At 41.4% G+C, this 24,213-nt stretch overlaps 2 protein-coding genes across 2 annotated transcripts in view; one reads left to right on the forward strand and one right to left on the reverse strand.

Moving 5' to 3' along the window:
- The window catches only part of STX18 (syntaxin 18), a 157,030-nt gene extending 136,080 nt beyond the window's left edge, over positions 1 to 20,950 (forward strand). Inside the window, exons 10-11 of the mRNA XM_030191179.1 lie at positions 15,338 to 15,418; positions 19,103 to 20,950. Of these exons, the coding sequence (XP_030047039.1) occupies positions 15,338 to 15,418; positions 19,103 to 19,198 (177 nt within the window). The 3' untranslated portion in view covers positions 19,199 to 20,950. The remainder of the gene's footprint in view (positions 1 to 15,337; positions 15,419 to 19,102) is intronic.
- Positions 20,951 to 21,721: 771 nt separating this feature from the next.
- Positions 21,722 to 24,213, reverse strand: part of NSG1 (neuronal vesicle trafficking associated 1) — a 45,828-nt gene continuing 43,336 nt past the window's right edge. The window contains exon 5 of the mRNA XM_030191180.1: positions 21,722 to 23,440. Coding sequence (XP_030047040.1) covers positions 23,240 to 23,440 — 201 coding nt within the window. The 3' untranslated portion in view covers positions 21,722 to 23,239. The remainder of the gene's footprint in view (positions 23,441 to 24,213) is intronic.

Here is a 24,213-nt window from a genome sequence, read left to right on the forward strand (position 1 = left end):
AGTACTCGCCCTGGTACCTCCAGAGGACGGTTTCAGGAAGCCCGTCGGTACCGCCCGGGCAGGTCGGGCTCCTCTGCCCCCTCTTCCTTCAAGAGGAACTTCTCCCCCAAGCAGCATTCCTTTCGCAGAGACCGCCGTCCCGGAGGTGCTCCCTCCGGTCCTCCCCCAGGGTCTCGTACCCAATGACGGGGCCTTGGTCCACGCCCCAGTGCAGATTGGAGGACGGCTGTCCTCGTTTATGGGCGAGTGGACCACAATAACTTCAGACGCTTGGGTGCTGGAAGTCATCAGAGACGGCTACAAGCTAGAGTTCTGCCGACCCTTAAAAGACGGGTTTGTACTTTCTCCCTGCAAGTCTCCGGTCAAAGCTGTGGTAGTGCAGCAGACCTTGAACAATCTGATCCGCCTGGGGGCGGTCGTTCCGGTGCCAGAAAATCAGCTTGGCAAGGGATGTTACTCCTTTTTCTTTGTGATACCAAAGAAAGGAGGTTCTGTACGGCCTATCCTCGACCTCAAAGGGGTCAATTGGGCCTTGAAAGTTCGGCACTTTCGCATGGAGACCCTCCGCTCTGTTATAGCGGCAGTGAAGGCAGGAGAGTTCCTGGCATCCTTGGACATCAAGGAAGCGTACTTGCATATTCCCATCTGGCCTCCTCATCAACGCTTTCTGCGTTTTGCAGTACTGGGCCGACACTTCCAGTTCAGAGCCCTCCCGTTCGGGTTGGCTACTGCTCCGCGGACCTTCTCCAAAGTAATGGTGGTCATCGCGGCCTTCCTGAGGAAGGAAGGAGTTCAAGTCCATCCTTATCTGGACGACTGGTTGATCCAAGCCCCCTCTTATGCAGAGTGCGGCAAAGCTGTGAACCGGGTGGTTGCTCTTTTGAGCTCCCTGGGGTGGATCATCAACTGGGAGTAAAGCCAGCTGCGCCCGACTTAGTCCCTGGAGTATCTGGGAGTTCGATTCGACACCCAAGTGGGCAGAGTGTTCCTGCCAGACAATCGGTTTGTCAATTTTCAGGCTCAGGTGGACTAGTTCCTAGTAGCCTCTCCTATTCGGGCTTGGGACTACGTGCAGCTGTTGGGCTCTATGACGGCCACGATGGAAGTAGTGCCCTGGGCCAGGGCTCATATGAGACCACTACAACAATCTCTGCTGCTGCGCTGGACTCCGATGTCGGAGGATTATGCTGTGCGCCTTCCCTTGGACCCAGCAGTGCGCAAGGCGCTGAGCTGGTGGACGCAGACAGACAAGTTGTCTGCAGGAATGCCTCTGGTGACCCCGGAGTGGATTGTCGTCACGACAGACGCCTCTTTGATGGGCTGGGGAGCCCACTGCTTGGGAAGGACAGCGCAGGGGCTCTGGTCTCCTGCAGAGGCAAGTGGTCTATCAACCTCCTGGAACTCAGAGCCATTCGGTTGGTGTTGTTGGAGTTCATCCCGGTACTGGTGTTGAAGCCTGTACGGGTCCTGTCGGACAATGCCACGGCTGTGGCCTATGTCAACCGCCAGGGAGGTACCAAGAGCGCCCCTCTAGCCAAGGAGGCCATGAATCTATGCCAGTGGGCGGAAGCGAACCTGGAACAGCTGTCAGCAGCCCACATTGCCGGAGTCATGAATGTCAAGGCGGACTTTCTCAGTCGCCATACCTTGGAGCCCGGAGAGTGGCAGCTATCTGCTCAGGCGTTCTTGGGCATCACGAAGCGCTGGGGCCAGCCGAGCCTAGATCTGATGGCGTCATCGGCCAATTGTCAAGTGCCGCGCTTTTTCAGCAGAGGACGGGACCCTCGATCCCTGGGAGTAGATGCTCTTCTTCAACAGTGGCCGACACAAGAGCTTCTCTATGTGTTCCCGCCCTGGCCCATGTTGGGCAGGGTGCTAGACCTGGTGGCAAAGCATCCCGGCAGGGTAATCCTGGTGGGTCCGGATTGGCCCAGACGTCCCTGGTATGCAGACTTGATCAGGCTCTCAGTCGGCGATCCTCTGCGGCTGCCAGTGGAGCAGGGCCTGTTTCATCAGGGTCCCGTGGTGATGGAGGATCCCTCCCCCTTTGGTCTTACGGCCTGGCTATTGAGCGGCAGCGTCTGAGAAAGAAGGGCTTCTCAGACAAGGTCATCGCCACTATGCTGAGAGCGAGGAAGCGCTCTACTTCTACTGCTTACGCCAGGGTTTGGCGTATCTTTGCAGCGTGGTGTGAAGCAGGCTGACTTTCTCCCTTCACTGCTCCAATTTCTTCAGTGTTGGCGTTCCTGCAAGAAGGTCTGGACATAGGCCTGTCGCTCAGTTCCCTGAAAGTTCAGGTAGCGGCTCTGGCTTGCTTCAGGGGCCGCCTGAAGGGTGCTTCCCTGGCTTCGCAGCCAGATATGGTGCGCTTTCTCAAGGGAGTTAATCACCTGCGCCCTCCTCTGCACTCAGTGGTGCCTGCGTGGAATCTCAACCTGGTGCTAAGAGCATTGCAGAAGCCGCCTTTTGAACCCTTGTCGAGGGCATCTCTGAAAGACCTGACGTTGAAAGCAGTCTTTTTGGTGGCTATCACTTCAGCCAGAAGAGTTTCCGAGCTCCAGGCACTCTCATGTCGAGAGTTTTTTCTGCAGTTCACTGAGGCAGGAGTGACTATTCGCACAGTGCCTTCCTTCCTGCCCAAGATTGTTTTTCGCTTCCATGTGATTCAGCAGCTCTGTCTCCCTTCCTTTCGTAGGGAGGTCTACCCAGAGGAATACTCTGCTCTCAATTTCTGGATGTGAGACGAGTCATCATCAGATACTTGGAAGTGACCAATGATTTCCGGAAATCGGATCATCTGTTTGTCCTGTTTACAGGTCCTCGTAAGGGTCTGCAGGCTTCTAAGCCTACAGTGGCAAGATGGGCAAGGAAGCCATTGCAGCGGCTTGGGTGGCCGCAGGGAAGGCCCATACCTTTGCCAGGCATTACCGCTTGACTGTGGCTGCTCGGGCGGAGGCCCGGTTTGGAGCTTCAGTGTTGCGGTCAGGGATTTCTATGTCCCGCCCTGGGTGAGTACTGCTTCGGTACATCCCACCAGTCTATGGATTGATCAGCTTGATGATATGGAAGGTAAAATTATGTATCATACCTGATAATTTTCTTTCCATTAATCATAGCTGATCAATCCATAGCCCCTCCCAGATATCTGTACTGTTTATATTCTGGTTGAATTTTAGGTTCAAGTTTAGCCTTCAGTTACTTCAGGAGGACTTCGTGTTCAAGTTCTTCTTTCACTTGGATTCTTCAAGAGTTGAGACGAGTTTGTGTTACAGTGAGCTGCTGCATTCCTCTCCCCTCCGTTTTACGGGCTGGATTGAGATTTAAATTCTGCCGGCACTCCCTCCCGCTTCGTGCGGCTGTAGGGCAGCTTTGTACCCCTCCCGCTTCGGCGGTGTTAGGGTCAGTCAGCTCCTCCCGCGGTTGCGGTTGCAGGATAAGCCAGATCCCCCCGCATCGGCGGGTGTGGTGTCCCTCCCCCGCTCCGCGGGGATGAGCTGGACGGATTCCCCTCCCCCACTTGTGTGGGGAAGAGCTGGGTTAATTCCCCTCCCCCGTTTTGGCGGTGGTGAGCTGGGCAGAGTGTCCCTTCGTGGGTGTAATTCTCTAAGTGCTGAGTCCTGCGGATGGAGCTTTGATATCGACATACTGAGGAGTTTCCGGCAGCACATGACCACATATAGGGAGGCAAAAGTTTGCTCTCTATCTCCACCTGCTGGTAGATGGACACAACCCACCAGTGTATGGATTGATCAGCTATGATTAATGGAAAGAAAATTATCAGGTATGATACATAATTTTACCTTAAATAGCTTCCCAGTACAGATCCATGCGGCACTCCACTACTCACCCTCCTCTGTTGAGAAAAATGGCCATTTAAACCTACCCTCTGTTTTCTGTCCACTGACCAATTCCTAATCCACAACAGAACATTGCCTCCTATCCCACGACTCTAATTTTTTCAGGAGTGTCTCATGAGGAACTTTGTCAAAAGCTTTCAGAAAATCTAGATACACTACATGTTTATTCACACCTTCAAAGAAATGAAGCAGATTGGTGAGGCAAGGCTTCCCTTGGCAGAATCCATGCTGACTCTGTCCCAATAGACTACGTTTAACCACATTCTCTGGCAATGAATTTTAGAGTTTAATTACACATTGAGTGAAGAAATATTTTCTCTGGTTTGTTTTAAATTTGCTGTTTAGTATCTTCATTGCATGCCCCCTAGTTCTAGTATTTTTGGAAAGAGTAAACCAGCAATTCACATCTACCTGCTCCACTCTCATAGACCTCTATCATGTCTCCCATCTGGCATCTCTTCAAGCTGAAGAGCCTTAACCGCTTTAGCATAGGGAAGTTGTTCCATCCCTTTTATCATTTTTGTCACTTTTTCGTACGTTTTCTAATTCCCCTATACCTTGTTTTGATAATGCGGTGGCCAAAATTGCACACAGTATTCGAGGTGCTGTTGCACCACAGAGCAATACAAAAGTATTATAATATTCTCATTTTTGTTTTCCATTACTTTCCTAATAATTCCTAACATTCTATTTGCTTTTCAAGCCACAGCTACACACTGATCAGAGGGTTTCAATGTATCAACAACAATGACACCTAGATCCTTTTCCTGGGCGGTGACTCCTATTGTGGAATCTTGCATCACATAGTTATAGTTTCAGTTCCTCTTTCCCACATGCATCACTTTATTTATTTATTTATTTATTGCATTTGTACACCACATTTTCCCACCTCTTTGCAGGCTCAATGTTTTTTTTTTTTGTTTTTTTTTAATTACATTTGTACCCCGCGCTTTCCCACTCATGGCAGGCTCAATGTGGCTTACATGGGGCAATGGAGGGTTAAGTGACTTGCCCAGAGTCACAAGGAGCTGCCTGTGCCTGTGGCTTACAATAATCATGAATAGTGGAAATATATTAGAAAATAGACACATAGTGTTGCAGAAGGATCTTGGGCAACATGATAATGATAAGACTTGATAGTAGTATAACAAGCAGAAATTGTAAGACAGTTCTGACTGTATGTGGAGGAGTTGTGTATATTCACATTGGTTGATCCTTGTGGTATGCCTTGTTAAAGAGATGGGTCTTCAGTAGTTTGCGGAAGTTCATTCATTCGTAATTCATTTTTATGTTGTGCGGCAATACGTTCCATAGCTGTGTGCTCAAGTAGGTAAAGTTTGACGCATGCGTTAGTTTGTATTTCAGACCTTTGCAGTTAGGGAAGTGCAGATTCAGGAATGTACGGGATGATCTTTTGGCATTCCTGGGTCTACCAGATCTGACATGTAGGCTGGTGCATCTCCGTGAATGATTTTGTGGACTAGGGAGCACACCTTGAACGTGATGTGTTCTTTAAGTGGGAGCCAATGTAGTTTTTCTCGTAAAGGTTTAGCACTTTCATATTTTGTATTTGTTCACATTAAACGTCATCTGCCATTTAGATGCCCAGTCTGCCAGTCGCATAAAGTCCTCTTGCAATTTTTCACAGTCCTCTTGTGATTTAACAACTTTGAATAATTGAGGCTTCCTGTGCCTAATAGCCGAGCTTTATATTGCTATATTGCTATAGTAACTGTAAAATAGCCCCCTTAAATGCTAGCTGATAGAACTGTAACAGAGACTTTATATGGTAAGAAAAATTATTTCTTAAACTCTAATGCTAAGTGAGCAGAGTAACTAAAAATAGTCTGTGAGGTTACCTATTTAATTCCAAGTCTACCTTTTCCCAAGTTTAAAAACAATTTCCCAGAAAATTCTCACCAGTGAAGATCTCTCCCTCGCTGGGAATCTTCTCGTAGCACCTCTTATGGATGATTTTTAACAAGAGGTTACAGGTCACTAACAGCAGATCAGCAATTTCATGTTTGAATTCTTTCAGTACCCTAGGGTGCTTGCCAGATACCTCACCAAAGTGAAACAAACAGAGTAGGAATATTTGCAAGTGGACGATAATTACTACAAAGGTTCATCAAGGGTAAGGTTCATCTCCCTTCAGCGAAGGTCTAAGAATGATGACTCCAACATGGTGCTATGCTTTGCTAGTAAGGGGCTTCTTTGGGAAGGACTCAAAAACAAAGGAAAATCGGGAGGGGGGGGCCCTCAAAATAAAAAGTCAACAATTTTCACAAAAAGTGTATAATCTGTAAATGTAAAAATCAGTTCAGGGCAGCAAGGAATGCTTCTTTGAATATGCTGCTGCACCAACACTCAAACTGTAAAGACTGGAGCAGAACAAATGAGTATTCTTGGACTTGAAACCCCAAGAGAAGCAGTTAATTGGTTGAAATCAATAGAAAAAAATATCCTGTTCCTTCACTCACTTTCCTAACTTCAGCCTCCTTCAGTCCTTTTTTTCTTGCCTCCCTACTGCATGATTACCTCTACCCTTTCATATCTCCATCACCAGTTTAAACTTGGTGATCTTAGAAGAAAAGTGGCATCAATTTGGGCCATTTTCCCTTCCCCTGCTCACGGGGCCTGGAGTGTCATGTTTTGAACGATGCAGTTTAGATGCCCTAGGCAGCAGAGGAAGCACTTCAAAGTATTTTGTTAGTACTGTCCTTTTCTGTTCACCAATCCTGGATCAGAGTGGGGAGAAGGAAAGACTAATGAGGAGCTGCAGATACCACCACTGTTTCGCATTTGATCCAGCACCTGATTTCCTGGGCTGATTCTGCAGGGAGTAGGGAATTCTATGTCAAGGACTGGATTTTCTACCTTTTCCTATGGAATTGTGGGAGGCTGGCATCCCTCCCCACCCCCTTTCTAGAGTTGCATATTTTATTGTAATCCGCACTTTTTAGCACCTTGCAATCCATCTAATGTATCAGGGTCAACAGCAAAGCAGTAAATCTGCAGCATTGCTCTTGAAGCCCTTGGATAGAATTTTGTGCAGCAAATGTTATAACTATGCCCAAATTGAAATAGGGGAGAAATAACAACAGGCTCTGACATGTGAATGAAGGCTCTTGTAGTGGGTCTTCAGCAAATGTTGCTACTGTGTAAGTGAACATACAGTATAGCAAAACTCTCAAACTACATGTATACTCATGGGGGTGGTATAGAGGGGCATAATCGAATGGTGCCGGCCATCTATTTGGCCGGCGCCGCAAAGAGCAGTCCCGAACCGTATTATCGAAAAAGATGGCCAGCCATCTTTCGTTTCGATAATACGGTTGGGGCCGGCCAAATGTCAGAGATGGCCGGCATCGGTTTTCGCCGATAATAGAAACTAATGCCGGTGATCTCAGACCCGGCCAAATCCAAGGCATTTGGTCGTGGGAGGAGCCAGCATTTGTAGTGCACTGGCCCCCCTGACATGCCAGGACACCAACCAGGCACCCTAGGGGGCACTGCAGTGGACTTCAAAAATAGCTCCCAGGTGCATAGCTCCTTTACCTTGGGTGCTGAGCCCCCCAAAACCCACTCCCCACAACTGTACACCACTACCATAGCCATTAGGGATGAAGGGGGGCACCTGCATGTGGGTACAGTGGGTTTTGGGGGGGGTTTGGAGGGCTTAACATTTACCACCGCAAGTGTAACAGGTGGGGGGGGGGGATGGGCCTGGGTCCACCTGCCTGAAGTGCACTGCACCCACTAAATACTGCTCCAGGGACCTGCACACTGCTGTCAGGGAGCTGGGTATGACATTTGAGCTGGCATAGAGGCTGGCAAAAAAAAAATATATATATATTTTTTTTTAAGGGTGGGATGGGGTTGGTGACCACTGGGGGAGTAAGGGGGAGGTCATCCCCGATTCCCTCCGGTGGTCAGTTGGGGCACCTTTTTGAAGCTTGGTCCTGAAAAAAAAGGGACCAAGTGAAGCCAGCGAAATGTTCATCAGGGCCGGCTTTCTTTTTTCCATTATCGGGCGAGGCCGGCCATCTCAACCCACACCCCCGTCCCATCCCGCCTTCGCTACCCCACCGTAACGCCCCCTTGAAGTTTGGCCGGCTCCGCGATGGAAAGCAGTTGGTGCCGGCCAAAATCGGCTTTCAATTATACCGATTTGGCCAGGTTCAGGAGATCGCCGGCCATCTCCCGATTTGTGTCGAAAGATGGCTGGCGATCTCCTTCGAAAATAAGCTGGATAGGCAGCTTTGTGAACTTGGAGCTCTAATAAAATGTTGTTCCCTGCTTGTCACAAGATCTTATCTTCTCAAAAACTTGATGCATTGTCAGTGCCTGTCCTGACCTATAAATACAGTTGCTGATGAATGAAAATAGAGGCAGTATTTTCTTTATTAAGTCGTTGCTATCTGGTACATCAGACACACTTGCCAGTTATAAAACAACTTCAGTAACTATAGTTACCTCGCTAGACATCTTATGGGCAACATTTTCCTGAAATAATAGAGCCTTTTACATTTTCATGGATTCTAAAATAATTTACAGATTTCGGATAACATTTCTGAATTATGATTTAAGGCTGCTTAAATTCAGGATTGTTATAGTAGTCTATTACAGGGTCCTTGAATTCTGATTATTTTCAGAAGATAACAGGAGAGTATTTGCCAGAGCCATTTCTGATAGTGCATAAGTACTGAGAAAAAATTGTGAACTACGTAGGATGGTCTGCATTTTAGCACAAGTTATAAACAAAACACAGCTAAATCTTAATCTACATCAGTAGTTCCCAAACCTGATCCTGGAGGCACCCCAAACATTTTTAAGGATATCCACAATGAATATTTATGAAAGGGATTTTGCATGCAGTGGTGGCAATGTAATCAGATATTTCATGAATGTTCATTGTGGATATCCTGAAAACCTGACTGGCTGGGGTTCCTCCATGATAAGGTTTGGGATTCACTGATCTACATAAAATAAGCCATGCTACCACAGATAGAACAACCAGAATGGCACACAACAGTCGAGGTGCAGTGACACCATAAAGCAGTACAAAGGTCTTATGATACCTTTCTTTTATTCTTCATTTCTTAATCTAATAATTCCTAACATTCTGTTTACTTTTTTGGCTGCCACCACACACTGAAATTTCAATGTATTGTCCACAGTGACACCTAGATCTGTTTCCGTGGTGTTGACCCCTAATGTGGAAACTAGTATCATGTAGCTGTAATTTGGGCTATTCTTCCCAGTTGTGTATCACTTTGCACTTATCCACATTAAATTCATTTGTCATTTGGATGGTCAGTCTTCCAGTATCCCAAGGTCGTCCTGAATTTCTCGCAGTCTGCAAGCGATTTAACAACTTTTAAATAGTTGTATCATCTGCAAATTTGTTCACCTCACTCATTGTTCCCATTTCCAAATCATTTATAAATATTTTAAAAAACGCCAGTCCCAGTACAGACCTTGTGGCACTTCACTGTTTACCTTCCTCTATTGAGAGGGCTGACCATTTATTTATTTATTTATTTATAGCATTTACAGCATTTATACCCCACATTTTCCCACCCAAGGGCAGCCCAATGTGGCTTACAGTAATTTACAAAAGCATACATCAAATCTTCAACAAACAGTCAACGGCATTGTATTTAACCCAATTCTGTTTTCTTTTCTTTTTTTTTTTCAACCTGTTACCAGTCTACATCAGAACATTGCTTCCTATGTCATAGCTTTTTAATTTTTTCAGGAGTCTGTCATGAGAATATTTGTACAAAGCTTTCTGAAAATCTGGGTACACTACACTAACTGGCTCACATTTATTCATGCCGTCAAAGAATATATAGGAAATTGGTGAGGCAAGATTCACTCGGCTGAGATTGTGTCCCATTAAACCATGATTTGTCTGTGTTCATTAATGTTGTTGTTAATAATAGTTCCAGTTATTTTGCCTGGCACTGACATCAGGCTTTGCCAGTCTTGTAGTTTCCTGGATCACCTTTTTTTTTTTTTTTTTTAATTGGCATTACATGGCTCTTTTTCTTCCCTTATGATCTAATGGTCCAGTTGAGGCTTTCTGCTTCTAATGTATCCGAAAAATGAGTTTTTGCCTATACGGCAAGCTTCTTTTCAAATTCTCTCTTAGCCTTCTTTATCAGTGCTTTCTATTTAACTTGCAAGTGCTTATGCTGCTGGGGGTTTTTTTTTCTTTCATCAGGATCTTTTTTCCATTTTTAAAACATATTCTTTTAATTCTAATAGCCTTGTTCACTTTAGCTTTTAGCGCTGCCAGCTATTTGGCCTGCCTTCCATTTTTTTGACACATGGAATACACATGTGGCATGGGTTTCCAAGACGGTGTCCATACCTGCTTTGAACTCCTAAAGTTTGCAGCAGCACCTTTTAAAAGATGTCTGTACTGGGACTGGTGCTTTTAGCTTTATTTTTAAATCATTTTCCTCATTCTATCATAGTTGGGCTAACTGCTGACACAGATTTCCTTAGTGTCTTCACTCCAGTTATTAACTTAAATTTGATAATGTTATGATCACTTTTAGTAGGCAACTTGACGTCTTTTTTTTCCCTCATGTCAAGTTTCATCCCATTCTGTTAAATTTTTGAGAGTTATTTTTTAGAGCTGTACCGCATTGAGCTATAACATAGCAAATAATAAAAGAAGCAACGTGAAATCAGAGATGGTGTTTATTTCAGGAGAATTTGGCACAGTAGAGCCCCGGATTAATCTTATTCAAATTTAAACCACTATTTGGCTGAATACAAATAATGTATTTGGGACACTATTCAGGGCGAAATTGATACAAATATTCAGTACATCCCAAGTTATTTTACCCCCAGACAGACTTTCTCAACCATTTTTTTGTGTAATTCTTTCCAACTTCCATTGGGGTGGGAAGAATTATTAAAAATACATAAATATATATATATGGAATGACCTCATTAGAATCCTTAGTTGTGAGGAATTGAAGATAACTGTAGGTTGCAACCCCAAAACCCAAATTTGAGGTCATGACCTGAGCAGGCTAGAACTAAACCACCTCATCAGCCTGTGTTAAAATAGGTCTGCATACTCCACAGAAGGTAGAGGGTGATGGCAACATCAGCTGCGATGCTGGCATGGGGCTGCCAGCAACAGTAGGGAAGAAGGTAGTCCTCTTGGTGTTGTCTAGAAGGGACATCACTTGCAACACCTATCAATGGTCTTTATAGAGACCACAACTTCATTTTTAAAGATTCATTTTTGAAGACATAACAATAAGGATTGTTAGATACATTTACTAAGACTCCTGAAGAAGGCACTTCTGGTGCTGAAACATGGTATTATTAAAATTTACTATCTACATTGAGCGTCTTTGGTCTGTTTTCGAAGAGCCTAATTCTGTTTCCACTCGCCTTCTTTTCCTGTGACTTCCTGTGGGACATTGGTGTTCTTTCCACTTTCATGGTTCTTTTGCATTGAATTTTGTTGCCCAAAAAACTAGCTTCCCTGTAGAAATATTGCTGAGTGTTGAGACAGATTCAAACAAACATCAAAAATGTAAATAACACAACATTCCATGTTAATAAATTAAAATGTAAGCAGTGTGTTAAATATTGAATATGGAAGCCCTCAGCGTATAAGAAAAGAAGTAAGTGGATAGATCCTCAATGTTGGGCACTCAATGTTCAATTTGCAGGCAGTATTCAGTGAAATAGATTTTGTGCGCTTAAAGATGGCAGACCAAGCGAGGACATCGACTCTACTTCCTTTGGAAAAAGAGATGAGTTTAGTGATGTCATCAAACCAAGCTTTATCAAAACAGCAAAAAATGTTGATCTTCACAAAGTAGTTTTCCATTCAATAGCATCAATGAGACCTTGCAGTTTAAGAGCCTGCAACTTGAAAATCCAGAATTGTTTACAGAGTTGCAGGCGAAACAATCTGCAACCTCAAAGTCTTAGGAATCTGTTCAATAGTGAGCTATTTTAAGTCAGAAAAGATGTGATCACATGCAATGCAGCACCATGGGAGAAACAAGAGTGAGTGTTCAGAAAGCTCTGAAGTTCCAACAGACATACTCTGACAGCACGAGTGGTTGACCCATATAAATCTTGAGACACAGGTGCCCTATCACACCGAGTTGCTAACTTGTATGTGTCAAAATTTGAGGAAGATTTATACAGTTCTCTAAGGTTTTCTTATATTAAGGTCTGGATGAGATTCATTGATGTATCCTTTGTTTGGACACATACAGAATCATCTTTGATTGCCGTCTTGGATTGGCTCAATTCATTGGATCCTCATCTGTGTTTTTGTATGACCATGAGCAGACATGTTATTTCTTTATTTAATGTAAAAATGGCTAGAAATGGACAGATACCGGAAACTACAGTTTACAGGAAATTTATTGAGAACATCAATTACTGCAGTATGACAGTTGTCATCCTTTCTGATTAAGTCAAGGTTTGCCTATCGGCCAGTTTCTATGCATCCATTGCATATGTTCCACTGATTTGGACTATAAGAAACAGGCTTGTATCCTTAAGCAGCATTTTTTTTTTTTAGAAGGGGTTGTCCATACAAGGTCCTCAAACAAGTGTTTTTATGAGCCCTTTATGCCAATCCTTACCTGTTACAGGAACAAACACCGGAACCCTTGGAGAAACAAGTGTGTGTTCTTAAGATTCCAACAAGCTCCCCGATGTAGCTGGGAGCATACAGGAGTACTGACACATCTTGGAACTACATCACATTTTTAAACAGGGACCTTATATTGTATACACCTGACCAAAAATTCTATTGGATATGATAGTACATTCTTATTTTATGTCTACTCCTAGTGTTATTCTACTTTAGGAAAACATGGCCCCTTGGTCACTGCATATGTGTAACACCTTGTTGTCTTGTATTAAATGGACAAACCTCATCACATGAAAGACATACAGATACACTCGGTGACCACATATGAATCCGCCTGTGTCCTAAGATTTATGTGGGACTCGTGCTGTTGGAATACATCTGTTGGAACATCAGAGTTGTTTGAACACTTGCTAAATTTCTCCAGTGGGTCCGCATTGCATTGCACTGCACTTGATCATGTCTTTCTGACTTAAAAGGCTTGTTATTGAACAGATTCCTGAGATCATTTGAGGTGACAGACTGCTTTGCCTGCAACTCTGAACAATTCTGGATTTGAAAGTTGCAGGCTGTTTAAAAAAAAAATAAAGTCTCGATGATATTGAATGGAACACTATTTTGTGAAGATGTTTTGATAGTTGCGTCCTCGTTTTGGTCTGTCATCTTTGTTTAAGCACACAGGATCCACTTCACTGAATACTTCCTGTAGATTGGGGTTCCCAAAGATGGATTTCATTTTATGTAATGGAACTCTGTTGGACCTTTCTGCATATGGGCATTGGGCAGCCTTGATTCAGATAAGTCCTTTTATGAATTTTACTAATGAGATGATGGGGAGATAACCTATTGTGCTGTCATTTGTTTTGTATTTATTTGAGACCATTATAATACTATCACTGCATTATAAACACTGAGCTTTCAACCCTTAATAAATTTGAAAATTCTTTTGCACTTAATTGCATCACACAGCACATGTTATGGGAGCCTGGCAATATACAGAAATCATTGCATGCCCAACATTAAAGCTATTCATTTACTTCTGCTCTTATAAACTGAGGTCCTGATGATTAGAAGCAAACACGGGTGCTAGAGGCTGTTAGTGCCGAGTTAGCGTCCGTTTTTGCTCCTGCCCCATGATCAGAGCCAGCGAGCACTTGAAACAGGGTTTGCAGAGCATTAGGGAGGAATTAGGAGCCCTGCCAGTATGCATTTGCATGCTTACAGGCCCCCCACCCCCACCCGGACTCAGGGTGCTACTACCTCCTCCGTTTCTAAAGATACGGGGGGCACTAGACCACCAGGGTGGGTTGGGGGTAGGGTTGGCCACTGGGCCACCAGGGAAACTTGTCTGGGGGGGGGGGGGGGGTAGAGGGAACCTCCAGCCTGGTCTGTTTGACAGGTCCAGGCTTTTTTTTTTTTGACAGCCCAGACCTGTCAAGCTAGTTCTGCGGGGGGATTGTGCCTTACGGCTTCCATACTGACTAGTTAACTTATTGCTTACATTTTACTTTATTAACACAAAAGCACTCGTTTTTTAAAGAGAAAAACGTCTCAGAAACAGCACAAAGAGGCAGATGGACATTTTTCTCACCAAAATGTCTAAATCGTGATTTTTGAAAAGGCAGAATTGGGACCCTTTTCACTGAGTTTGTCCAGATAGCAAGGAGGTGTGTTGGAGGCATGTTTTGAGCAGGGCAAAAAAAGTACATTTTTATCTAGATCTATTTCAATCATGAGTAAGTCAGAAAAAGATGCCCTAACTGACCAGCTGACCACTGGAGGGATTAAAACATGATCTCCTCTTAATCCCTCAGTGGTCACGGACCTCCTCCCACTCCTCAAAGATATGACAGTGACAATAGATACCAGACTCTCAGAGCTCCAGATATTATGTCCATTCCTAAGAAAGCAGCAAGCAAGTGGATGGAGTAGCCTAGTGGTTAGTGCAGTGAACAGGACCCAGGTTCAATTCCCACTTTAACTCTTAAATGTCAGTACAATTATGTGAGCCTTCCTGGAACATAGAAATACTTCCTCTACCTAAATATATAAGTAACCTGGAAGCCTGTGGGCTATTATAGTAGTGGACCTTTAGGTACAGTAAGTTTTATGTTCTTGGAGGGCTCATCATACAATATGAAGGGGTTTAGGTGGGATTTGTACCAGGGTCCCTTTATTTGAAATCCACTGCACTGAGCACTAGGCTACCCTCTGCTCTGCTGGGATGTGTGTTTGGCCAGTTTACTAAGATTGCTGCCAGACAGATGTCCTTATGACTTGTTTTTCTACATTTTCCCTTGCCCCCCCCCCCCCCCCCCCCCCAAAAAAAAAAAAAATGGTATTTACACATGGACTTGTTGAGCATGAAAATGTAGCTCAAACCATAATTGAACCAGAAATGTAGATGTTTTTCTGGTTCGGTTATGGCTGTGAGCTACATGTTTTTTTGAGACATTTTTGGGAAAACGTCTCAATTCGGACTTAGACATCATATCAAAAATGCCCCTCAGAGTGGTGTTTACATTTTTGATGTTTTAATGTGACTCAACAGTCAATGATATTTGCATAGGGAAGCTAGTGGGCAAAATTTTTTTTTTTTTTGTCTCCCTATTCTTGGATTTATCTTTGTTTGAAATATATGTACCTGCATAAAAAAATTTTAGCTTTAGGTACCATATTTTCATAAAGGCCCAAATACTCTGTTGTAGTGGCACAATAATATGCATATGTATATGTTTATGGATATGTGTCTATATATTGTCTACTGCCCAAAAGAACAGTGCAAACATTTTTTGCTTTGGAATTTATATATACTATAATATTTGTCCCACAGGAAACAGATATTGACAATATTCATCAACTAGTTGTAGGTGCAACTGAGAATATCAAAGAAGGAAATGAAGACATACGAGAGGTAATATTTCTAAACAACACTTTTCTGTGGATAGTTTAACTCTGAGCAACATGACAAAATGGCATGTGTGTAAAATACCATTCAGAGAAATAAAGCTGAAAAATAAATGCAGAAATTAATTTAAAATATATTCAGCTGCATTTATAGATATGTAATTTCATGTTACTATGTTCTTAAATCAACATTTTCTGTATAATGGCTTATAATAAAAACACCATTTAATATTGTTAAAATTTTGTAAAAATTGTGTTTTGGGTTTTTTTGGTTTGGCTATTAGTATCTGGATATTTGATGCAGTGCAGGAGGGTGTGGTGTGTTCATGATGTAATTTTATAATATGGATTAGTATGTGTTGTGTGTGTGTCTGGCTAACCCTCTCATTCACACACACATATACATATAGAGCAGATTTGAGAATTATAGAAAACTAAGGCAAAAATTAGTTGCTAGAATCTACAAGATAGCTTATTCAGACAATTTTTAAATTGTGCATCTGCTATGATACGTATCCTGAGTAGAGCTCAGATTTTGTCTCAATGATTTCCATTAACTAAAATCTAAATACACCACATCTAGTGCTCTCCCTCAATACAACTCTGTGGTCACCCAGTCAAAGAAATTAATCAGATTTGTCTGACAAGACCTGCCTCTAGTAAAACCATATTGCCTTGGGTGCTGTAATTAATTGGATTTCAAAACCTTTACTGTTCTCCATTTTAAAAGCATCTCCATTAATTTACGTATCACAGAAGTCAGACTTACCAGTCTGTAGTTCCCAACCTTTTCCTTGTCAATAGAAAATTAGTATATATACATATACTATATATGAAGAATTTTTTATGAATTCAAAAATCCCCAAAACAAATGGAACACAGCAGTATGGTGGCATACACTAGTTCAGAGATGCCAAGGATGAACCATCCCAAAAAGTGAGATTTACAATGCCAAGGAACGAGATTGAAGACCAAAGAGATTTTTCAGGGGGTACATCGAGGGTATAAATCTAGAATGATTTAAGTGTAGTATTGCTTTGCAAATGAATTAAGGCAGCATTAAATTACATTGGGTTTTCTTTGGAGCCCCTGAAAGAATAGGCAAAGTGGAAAGCAGTTTGAGTAAATTTTTTGAGCTTAAAATTGTCTTCCACCCAATAGTTAAACATATGTACTTTGATTTCAGAGCATATATACTTGCATTGCAGAAAAGGGACAGGGCAAGGCAAGCAGTAGGTAGTGCATATCCTGTATGTGCCTCAGAGACAGGAGTAGCCTTCTGGAGGTCTCCTGGGGGGTGTGGACCCTCGAGTAAATCATTACTACCCCCCAGGCAAGAAAAAAACTCTGGCTACTAAATAAGTACTAGATTCAATAAATGTTTATTCAGAGAAGCCCATATAAAGAAGCTAATAAGCAATTATTCAGATATTAAAGTAAATAAAAGCCCCAATAGAGTATAATATGTAGCAAATAGAGTTTTCCCTGGGAGCTGTCAATATATCCACCTACTAGTGTAGACACACTGAGCCCCCCCCCCCCCCCCCCCCACCCTTAGCTATTTCCTCTTATACATTTTCTTTCCTCCTTCTTTATCTTAATTACCCTTCGTACTTAATGAATATGCATCTTTCCAGAACATTCTATTCCTTTTATGGTAAAATCCTGTTCCAGCACATTCTATCATATTCCAACTTCTATTATTTGACAGTTTAAAACCTGTCATATAAAGCATAAGATTTCATTTGATATGGGTTGACCTATGTCCTTCGTATGCACAGTCCTCATACTAGCCCCCTCCACCCTCTTGCTGAGCCTACAATTTTACCCACACCCACTTACTTCTTCTTCTGATTATCTGGATACAGCAGGTGTCCTTAGTCATAGAAGTCTTTGCTGACCATCAACTTATCACAAGTTAGCATAGGCCAAATGTCAAACCACAAATTTCTACAGCCTTAGATAGTTACCAAAAAAAAAGCTGTCTTGCAATTCCAGATCTTTTCCCAGCTCAAGAAAAGCAAAATAGTAATATTAAAATAAAAACTAGAAATATAGAGGGTTTGCACCTTGCTATGGCCTCTGTGATATACAGTAGGAAGGTGTGCTCTAAGGCTTGCCTCTCATGAAAGTAGTGATCAAGATCAGTTAACTGGTACTGAAGTTCTAATGAGTTGAGAAATAGGGCTCAAAGAGTGAAAGAGTAAATAAGCTTTCAAATGAGTGTGACATACACCTTATGAGTGAGACTTGGCATCGCTGTAGTTTTGTGAGAATGTGGGTGTCAATCAGTTTCTTCCATCCACTTTGTACTCCCACAGAAATTTGGGAGCTACAGGCCCATTCCAGATTTGGAAAAAAAATCTGATTTGCTATGTGCAATTTCTTCATTTTCCAATTTAAGCATTGAGACCAGGGAAAATTCTGTGTGCTGTAAACCAGCAGTATGTTCAATCTGCACAATCCCATTGCCCTAACTCATCATAGGTACTCAAATTTCTTCTAAACCAGACAGTAAACTGACTATAAAAAAATTTCTTTTTGGTTTGTTTTTTGCTTAGTAGTTCTTTTGTGCATCTAAATGTTAACTGCAAGCAGCGTACACTGATATCCAACTCATAGTACTAGGCAATTGTTTTCTACCTTTTGTCTTTTTTGGCCCAGGAGTTTTCTCTCGCTCCTTGTGCTTCCAGTTCAGTAGAAATTAGTCTCATTTGGGCCATGGTGCCATTTTCCTCACATGGGGTCCTTTTACAAAGCCGTGGTAAAAAAAAGTGGCCTGTGGTAGTGTGGGTGTATGTTTTAGGTGCGCGCTGGACCATTTTTTTTACCGTGGCTGGGAAAAGGGCAATTTTTTAATGGGCTGGGAAATGTGCCTTTGCTAATATTAAAACTAGCATGCACCTATTTATGGACTGAGCCCTTACTGCCACCTATTGACCTAGCGGTAAGGGCTCATGCATTACCCATGCAACATGTGCCAGTGTGGATGCGCTGCCGGTTACCGCTAGGAATTCCCCCACGTTAGAAAATAGAAAATTATTTTCTACTGTGCGATTCAGCATGCGCCAAAATCAGAATTACTGCCGGGCGCATGCACTACCCCAGCAGTAGTGCTGATGGCGTGTCCTACCTGCGCATTACCTCTCTCGCGCCTTTGTAAAAGGGTCCTTTAATGCAGTCTTTTTAGCAAGTCCTAGGTTGTGCTTCACAGGTTCTTCCAGAATGCAGTAATGTGGACCCTGAGTAATGGCTGGGAGATGCCTTTTCCTCATAGGGGCTGCATCCTGGCTCAAGAATTGAACTTAGGTCCTCTATATCACAATACTCTACTACTACTACTACTACTACTACTACTATTTAGCATTTTTGTACTCAATACTGAGCCAGCCCAATTTTTTTTTTCTGTTTAGGCAAGAGATTCTAAAACAGGGGTTCTCAGCCCACTCTTTGGGACTCACTCAGTTAGTCTAGCTTTCAGGCTACCCACAATGAATATGGATGTTAGATTTACAAGCAGTGTTTCCACAGTATGCAAATCTATCTAATGCATATTCATTGTGGATATCCTGAAAACTAGACTGGGTGAGGCCTGAGAACTAATATGGTAAAAAGAACATTTTGACCTTGAGCATTCTATATGATTTTACAGGCTATTGTAAATCTGAATTTTTTTTCTGTCTCATTACAGGCTATAAAGAATAATGCTGGATTTCGAGTGTGGATCCTTTTCTTCCTTGTGATGTGCTCATTTTCCTTGCTTTTTTTGGACTGGTATGACAGCTAAATTAACAAAGAAAGAAATTCCCTACTATGCACTATAATTATATACAAATATTTCAGAAGACTGAAAGCTAGATATGTTCCACCCAGTTTTAACTTTTGTGGCAGAATCATCATATGTAGGCCACTGTATGTGTGTATGCAAAGCCACACAGTATTTGGAAACAATTCAGATTAAATCAGAGCCACCAAGTATGAAACAATGCCAGATGGACTGGGAAAGGTGTCTCAAAAATGATATTGGAGAATAGCCTTTAAGTAACACATGTACATTATAACTAGTTTCAATCTATGTATGAACAAGAATAAGATAAAATGAGCACAATATATTCACTCTTTTGGTAATAGGAAAATATTCCAAGGAGACAAAATGTAGTGAAGTTATGGCTATGACTCAAAGAAAAAGTTCATTAGAGACCCAGAAAGCATTTAAAACATCTCAGCCTTAAAAGCTTGCTTTATTAAGACTTTTTCTTCCATTCTGAATCTATAGAAAAAGACCACGATGATCCAGGCCCTTACCATTTTAATTAAGACTGGCCTAGATCTTGGTAAGATAAATCCAGAATCTGGTTAGAAAATGAAACATGTTAGTGATAAGAATTTTGATATCAAGAAGATTGCAGCCTATTTTGAAGCTAAGAAAGACAAGAAGTTCGGTAGAAATTCTGGAATTTGCAGTATTGGACAGTTTTTAAATATTTTCAGTTTTTTAATAGCTCATTCTAATCACAACCCCAAAAGAAGAATCTTAAATGTGCTGGACTGCAACTTGGACCTTGATCATACAGAACTATTTGTGAATACAGAATCTTAATGTTGATTCAAAAGAAACACAATTTACAATCTGTAAGATACAGTTAAGTACTACATGCACTACACAGTACATCAGTATACTGCTTAACAAAAAATGTATGTAGCAATATGTAAAATTACATTTTCAAAATATTGGCAGTGATTTTAATCTAATAGTGTACAATTCAATGTGAGTGATTTTTTTTTTTCTACTGCAGTTGTACCCTTTGTTCAGTGCATGGTTTGAGTAAAAGTAAGGGGCCTATGATGGTTGAATAGAGAAGTGACCACCTGTTTTTAATATAGCGCTTTCATTTGAATTTGTGACATTGGTGGACCTAACGTTAGGCGCCAACAGTTATGTCAAGTCAATGACAGTTGTAAATGTTGGCTCCTAAATGTGCCCTGAAGTGTGCATAATAAATTAATGTATATATATCTCAGAGACGTGCACACAACTTTGCCCACATTCTGCTTGTATGTGCTCCTCCCTCCAACTACACACTAATCAATTTTGGCACATATGTTATATAGAATAAGGCCTAGCACTTAGGTGTGTGTATACCAATTTGTGGCATCTATCATCCATATAGTGCTGCTATTCTGTCAGCTATGCACCCAGGTGGTCTTTTACAAAGTGGCAGTAAGCCCTATGTGGGCTTACCATTCGCTAATCCGGCGCGGCTGCCGGTGGTAGTTCTGGATGGAGCGGGTGCCATTGCCAGTGCTCCAGAATTTTTTTCTGTAGTGCGGCACTGACCCGATGGTAATCGGGCATCGCCGTGTGTTGCCTGGTTACAGTGGGAGCCCTTACCGTCACCTCAGTGGGTACTGGTAAGTGCTCCCCACCACATGGCCACGCGGTAAGGGTTATCTTACCGCTTGTCCATTTTTTGGGCACATTTTACCCGCTGCAGTAAAAAGGGCCCTGGAGTGTGGGGAAAAACAGCCCCCACCACTACTGCAGGGCCTTTTTCCTGCAACTTAGTAAAAGGACCCCCCCAGTTGGCCCCCTATCTTTAGGTGCCAATTTATAGAATCAGCCTTCATGTCTAAACTGATTTATGTACTGGAAAACTAAGTCAACCATTCCAGTTACCAGCTTGGTCTTTTTCCTACATGTTTGCTAGCCTTCAAAACCCAATTAACTAGTTTGTACTAAGTCCAATGAGATTTATCTTGACAGTACCCACAATGTACTCCATAGTCTTGTATATCATTTTCTGCATGATATCTTTATTAATTGTTTTTTATTAGGATTTACCATTAAACAAATTGTGCCAAGTCTGCCCCCAGCAACACCTGAATGCACTTTGTGGTAATTATTAATTCAAATCTGTTGTACTTATGGCATGTATATTGAAACATTCAATAGAATGTATACAGCAGGCTATATTTTAGTTTCGTTTTTTTGGTTTGAAAATGTTAGTTGCTGTACATGTACACTAAATAAACTAAACTATATTTCTGAGAAAATAAACATGGACATGCTTTTATAATTGTTTACTAAACTTATTTATTTTATAGGACAAAATAATTGCTGCATAACTTATCCCCTTCTTATGCAGATCTACTTCAGCATCTATAAATGATGCACTCAGTTGTATGTTTTTTTTACCATATTTACCAGATAAGAAATTTTACTAGTTCTATTTCATTTCTTAGTCTTCTATAGTAAGCATTGTGTGTAAAAACTGGAAGTCAAAATTAGAGAGGAATTGGTTTGATTTACGTGATATTCTGCTTCCCAGCAAAGCATCACAGCTTAAACACACACTAATTAGCGATATATCAAGCAAATAACTCACTCTTACACTCATAAAAATACATGCTTTGTGCATTACTGCAAAGAAAAGAAAACCCTGCAGCATTTTAATGCCAATCCTTTATTTTCATATGATAAAAAAATTGTGAAAGTTTTTTGACACTGTCCACTGAAAAAGTTAAGTTACATCCAAATAAGAGCATGAAAGGAAATTGCAAGGTACGGATTATACTAAGTGCTTTACATACTATAGAGTTCTAAAACCAACAAATTAAATTGCTTCTATGTAATGCTGGTTTAAATGTTTATAATTAAAAAAAAATATTGAAACATAGTCTCTTTACAAAGAACAAGATTGAGAAAGTTGCATGTTTTACAATAATAGCTTAAATCGGCTCTTTTGAATATAGAATAATGTGCCAATTGGTTTTCATTGCCTTTCAGTCTTTGCTGTCCACAGAGCGCCTTATTCATTCTTAGTTTTAGATTTGCGATTTTTAAATTTACCATGTATAATATCACATTTTTAAGCCATACTACCGTTTTTCACCTTTTTTGTTACAGCCTTATTCAGTGATGTGGATTAGTTTTTCTATAGATGAATGACAACCCAGTATGGGTATTTAGTGTCTTGAAACTGATAGCTACATATATATTTTTTAAAGTTTCTACCATTAACATAAAAAGAGAAGTGCGGTTTAAAACAAATATTAACCCCTGTGATGGATCATGAAAATATGAGTGAAACCACTATCTACAGTTAAGCATTTGTCATATGTTCTTTATTTAGTTTAGCAAATGAGAGTTCATTAAATGTCAGCATCAAATGCCATCTTCTGAATGTATTGGAAATGAAATATTTCTACTGTGTGTTGCTATGTTTTCTTAGTATCTAATTTGTAGCTCTGTGAGTATCTTTACCAAAGATGCTAAAAGCTACAATGGAAATGCATGTAATTTTGTTGACAATCATAAATAACATTGAGCATGCCTTGTTCCAGAGAACTTCATTATCACTTACAAATTAGCAACAGTAAAGAAAGTTACACCCAAGAAAAGATGATGCCTGACAGTTTTCCTTTCTATCTACCAGCCATTACATTTTGTCCTAGATATCAGGCTTCTCTGAGCTGCTAACAACGTCTAGGTACAATTCTTGGCTAAACAGGAGATAGCTCTACTTATGGCTACTGTGTTCCAGTTTGCAACGTGGCTAGCTGGATGCTGTAAAAAAAAAAAAAATTAAACGTACCAACCAAGATCTTGAAATGCTTAAATTATGCTAATGCTTATACACTGGAAATGTATTTCCATTGATGATCTGTAACCAGGTCTTTATGTGCACGGCCCTATCAGCAAACGGAAGTAACTGTACCATAAACATGAGTAATCTCTACAGTATTCTTGAATTATATTTAAATGTAAAGTTCCTTCTGTTCCCTGGTTAATTTCATATTACATATTGCAAACCCTTTGTGATGGGTATTAAGCGGTTTTCTGAGCTGCTTCGGTCTCCTGTTCTGACAGTTTCTCTTCTGACAGCACCGTCATCCACGGGGATACAGAGCGAGTGATCGTTTGCTTGGCCATGTTGTAGTGGTTTATCACCGTGTAAAACTTTCCTCGAGCACTGGAATCTTGTTCGGGGTAGTATGTCTCTAATCCAACTGGGATACAGCGATTATCCTGTAAGGATTAGTACATATGTTTATCACTTTAAAAATGTGCAAAGTGTGTTGTTAAACATACATAAATGCATTCATTTTCACTTATCTAGACTACACATTCTTCAAGGGTAAAAAAACAAATTAAATGCCAGTAGTCGCCCATTTAGATATATAGAAATCAAACCTTGTGGAAAATAGCTCGTTTTGAATCAACTTCAATACATTTGAGAGTAGTTTTTGACAACTACTTAGTAACGTAGTAAATGACGGCAGATAAAGACCTGAACGGTCCATCCAGTCTGCCCAACAAGGTAAATTCATTTTACATGGTATGTAATACTTATATATATATATATATATATATATATATATATATATATATATATATATATATATATATATATATATATATATATATATATATATATATATATATATATATCCGAGTTTGATTTGTCCCTGCCTTTCTCAGGGCACAGACCGTCGAAGTCCACCCTGCACCGGTTTTATTCTCCAAATACCAGCGTCGCCACCCAATGTCCACTAAGATTCCACAGATCCATTCCTTCTAAACAGGATTCCTTTGTGTTTATCCCACGCATGTTTGAATTCCATTACCGTTTTCATCTCCACCACCTCCCGTGGGAGGGCATTCCACATATCCACCACCCTGTCCGTGAAAAAATACTTCCTAACATTACTCCTGAGTCTGCCCCCCTGTAACCTCAATTCATGTCCTCTAGTTCTACCACCCTCCCGTCTCCGGATCCCTAAACTCTGAGAATGACCAAA

This window comes from Microcaecilia unicolor, chromosome 2 (assembly GCF_901765095.1).
Source record: "Microcaecilia unicolor chromosome 2, aMicUni1.1, whole genome shotgun sequence".
Taxonomy (NCBI): domain Eukaryota; kingdom Metazoa; phylum Chordata; class Amphibia; order Gymnophiona; family Siphonopidae; genus Microcaecilia; species Microcaecilia unicolor.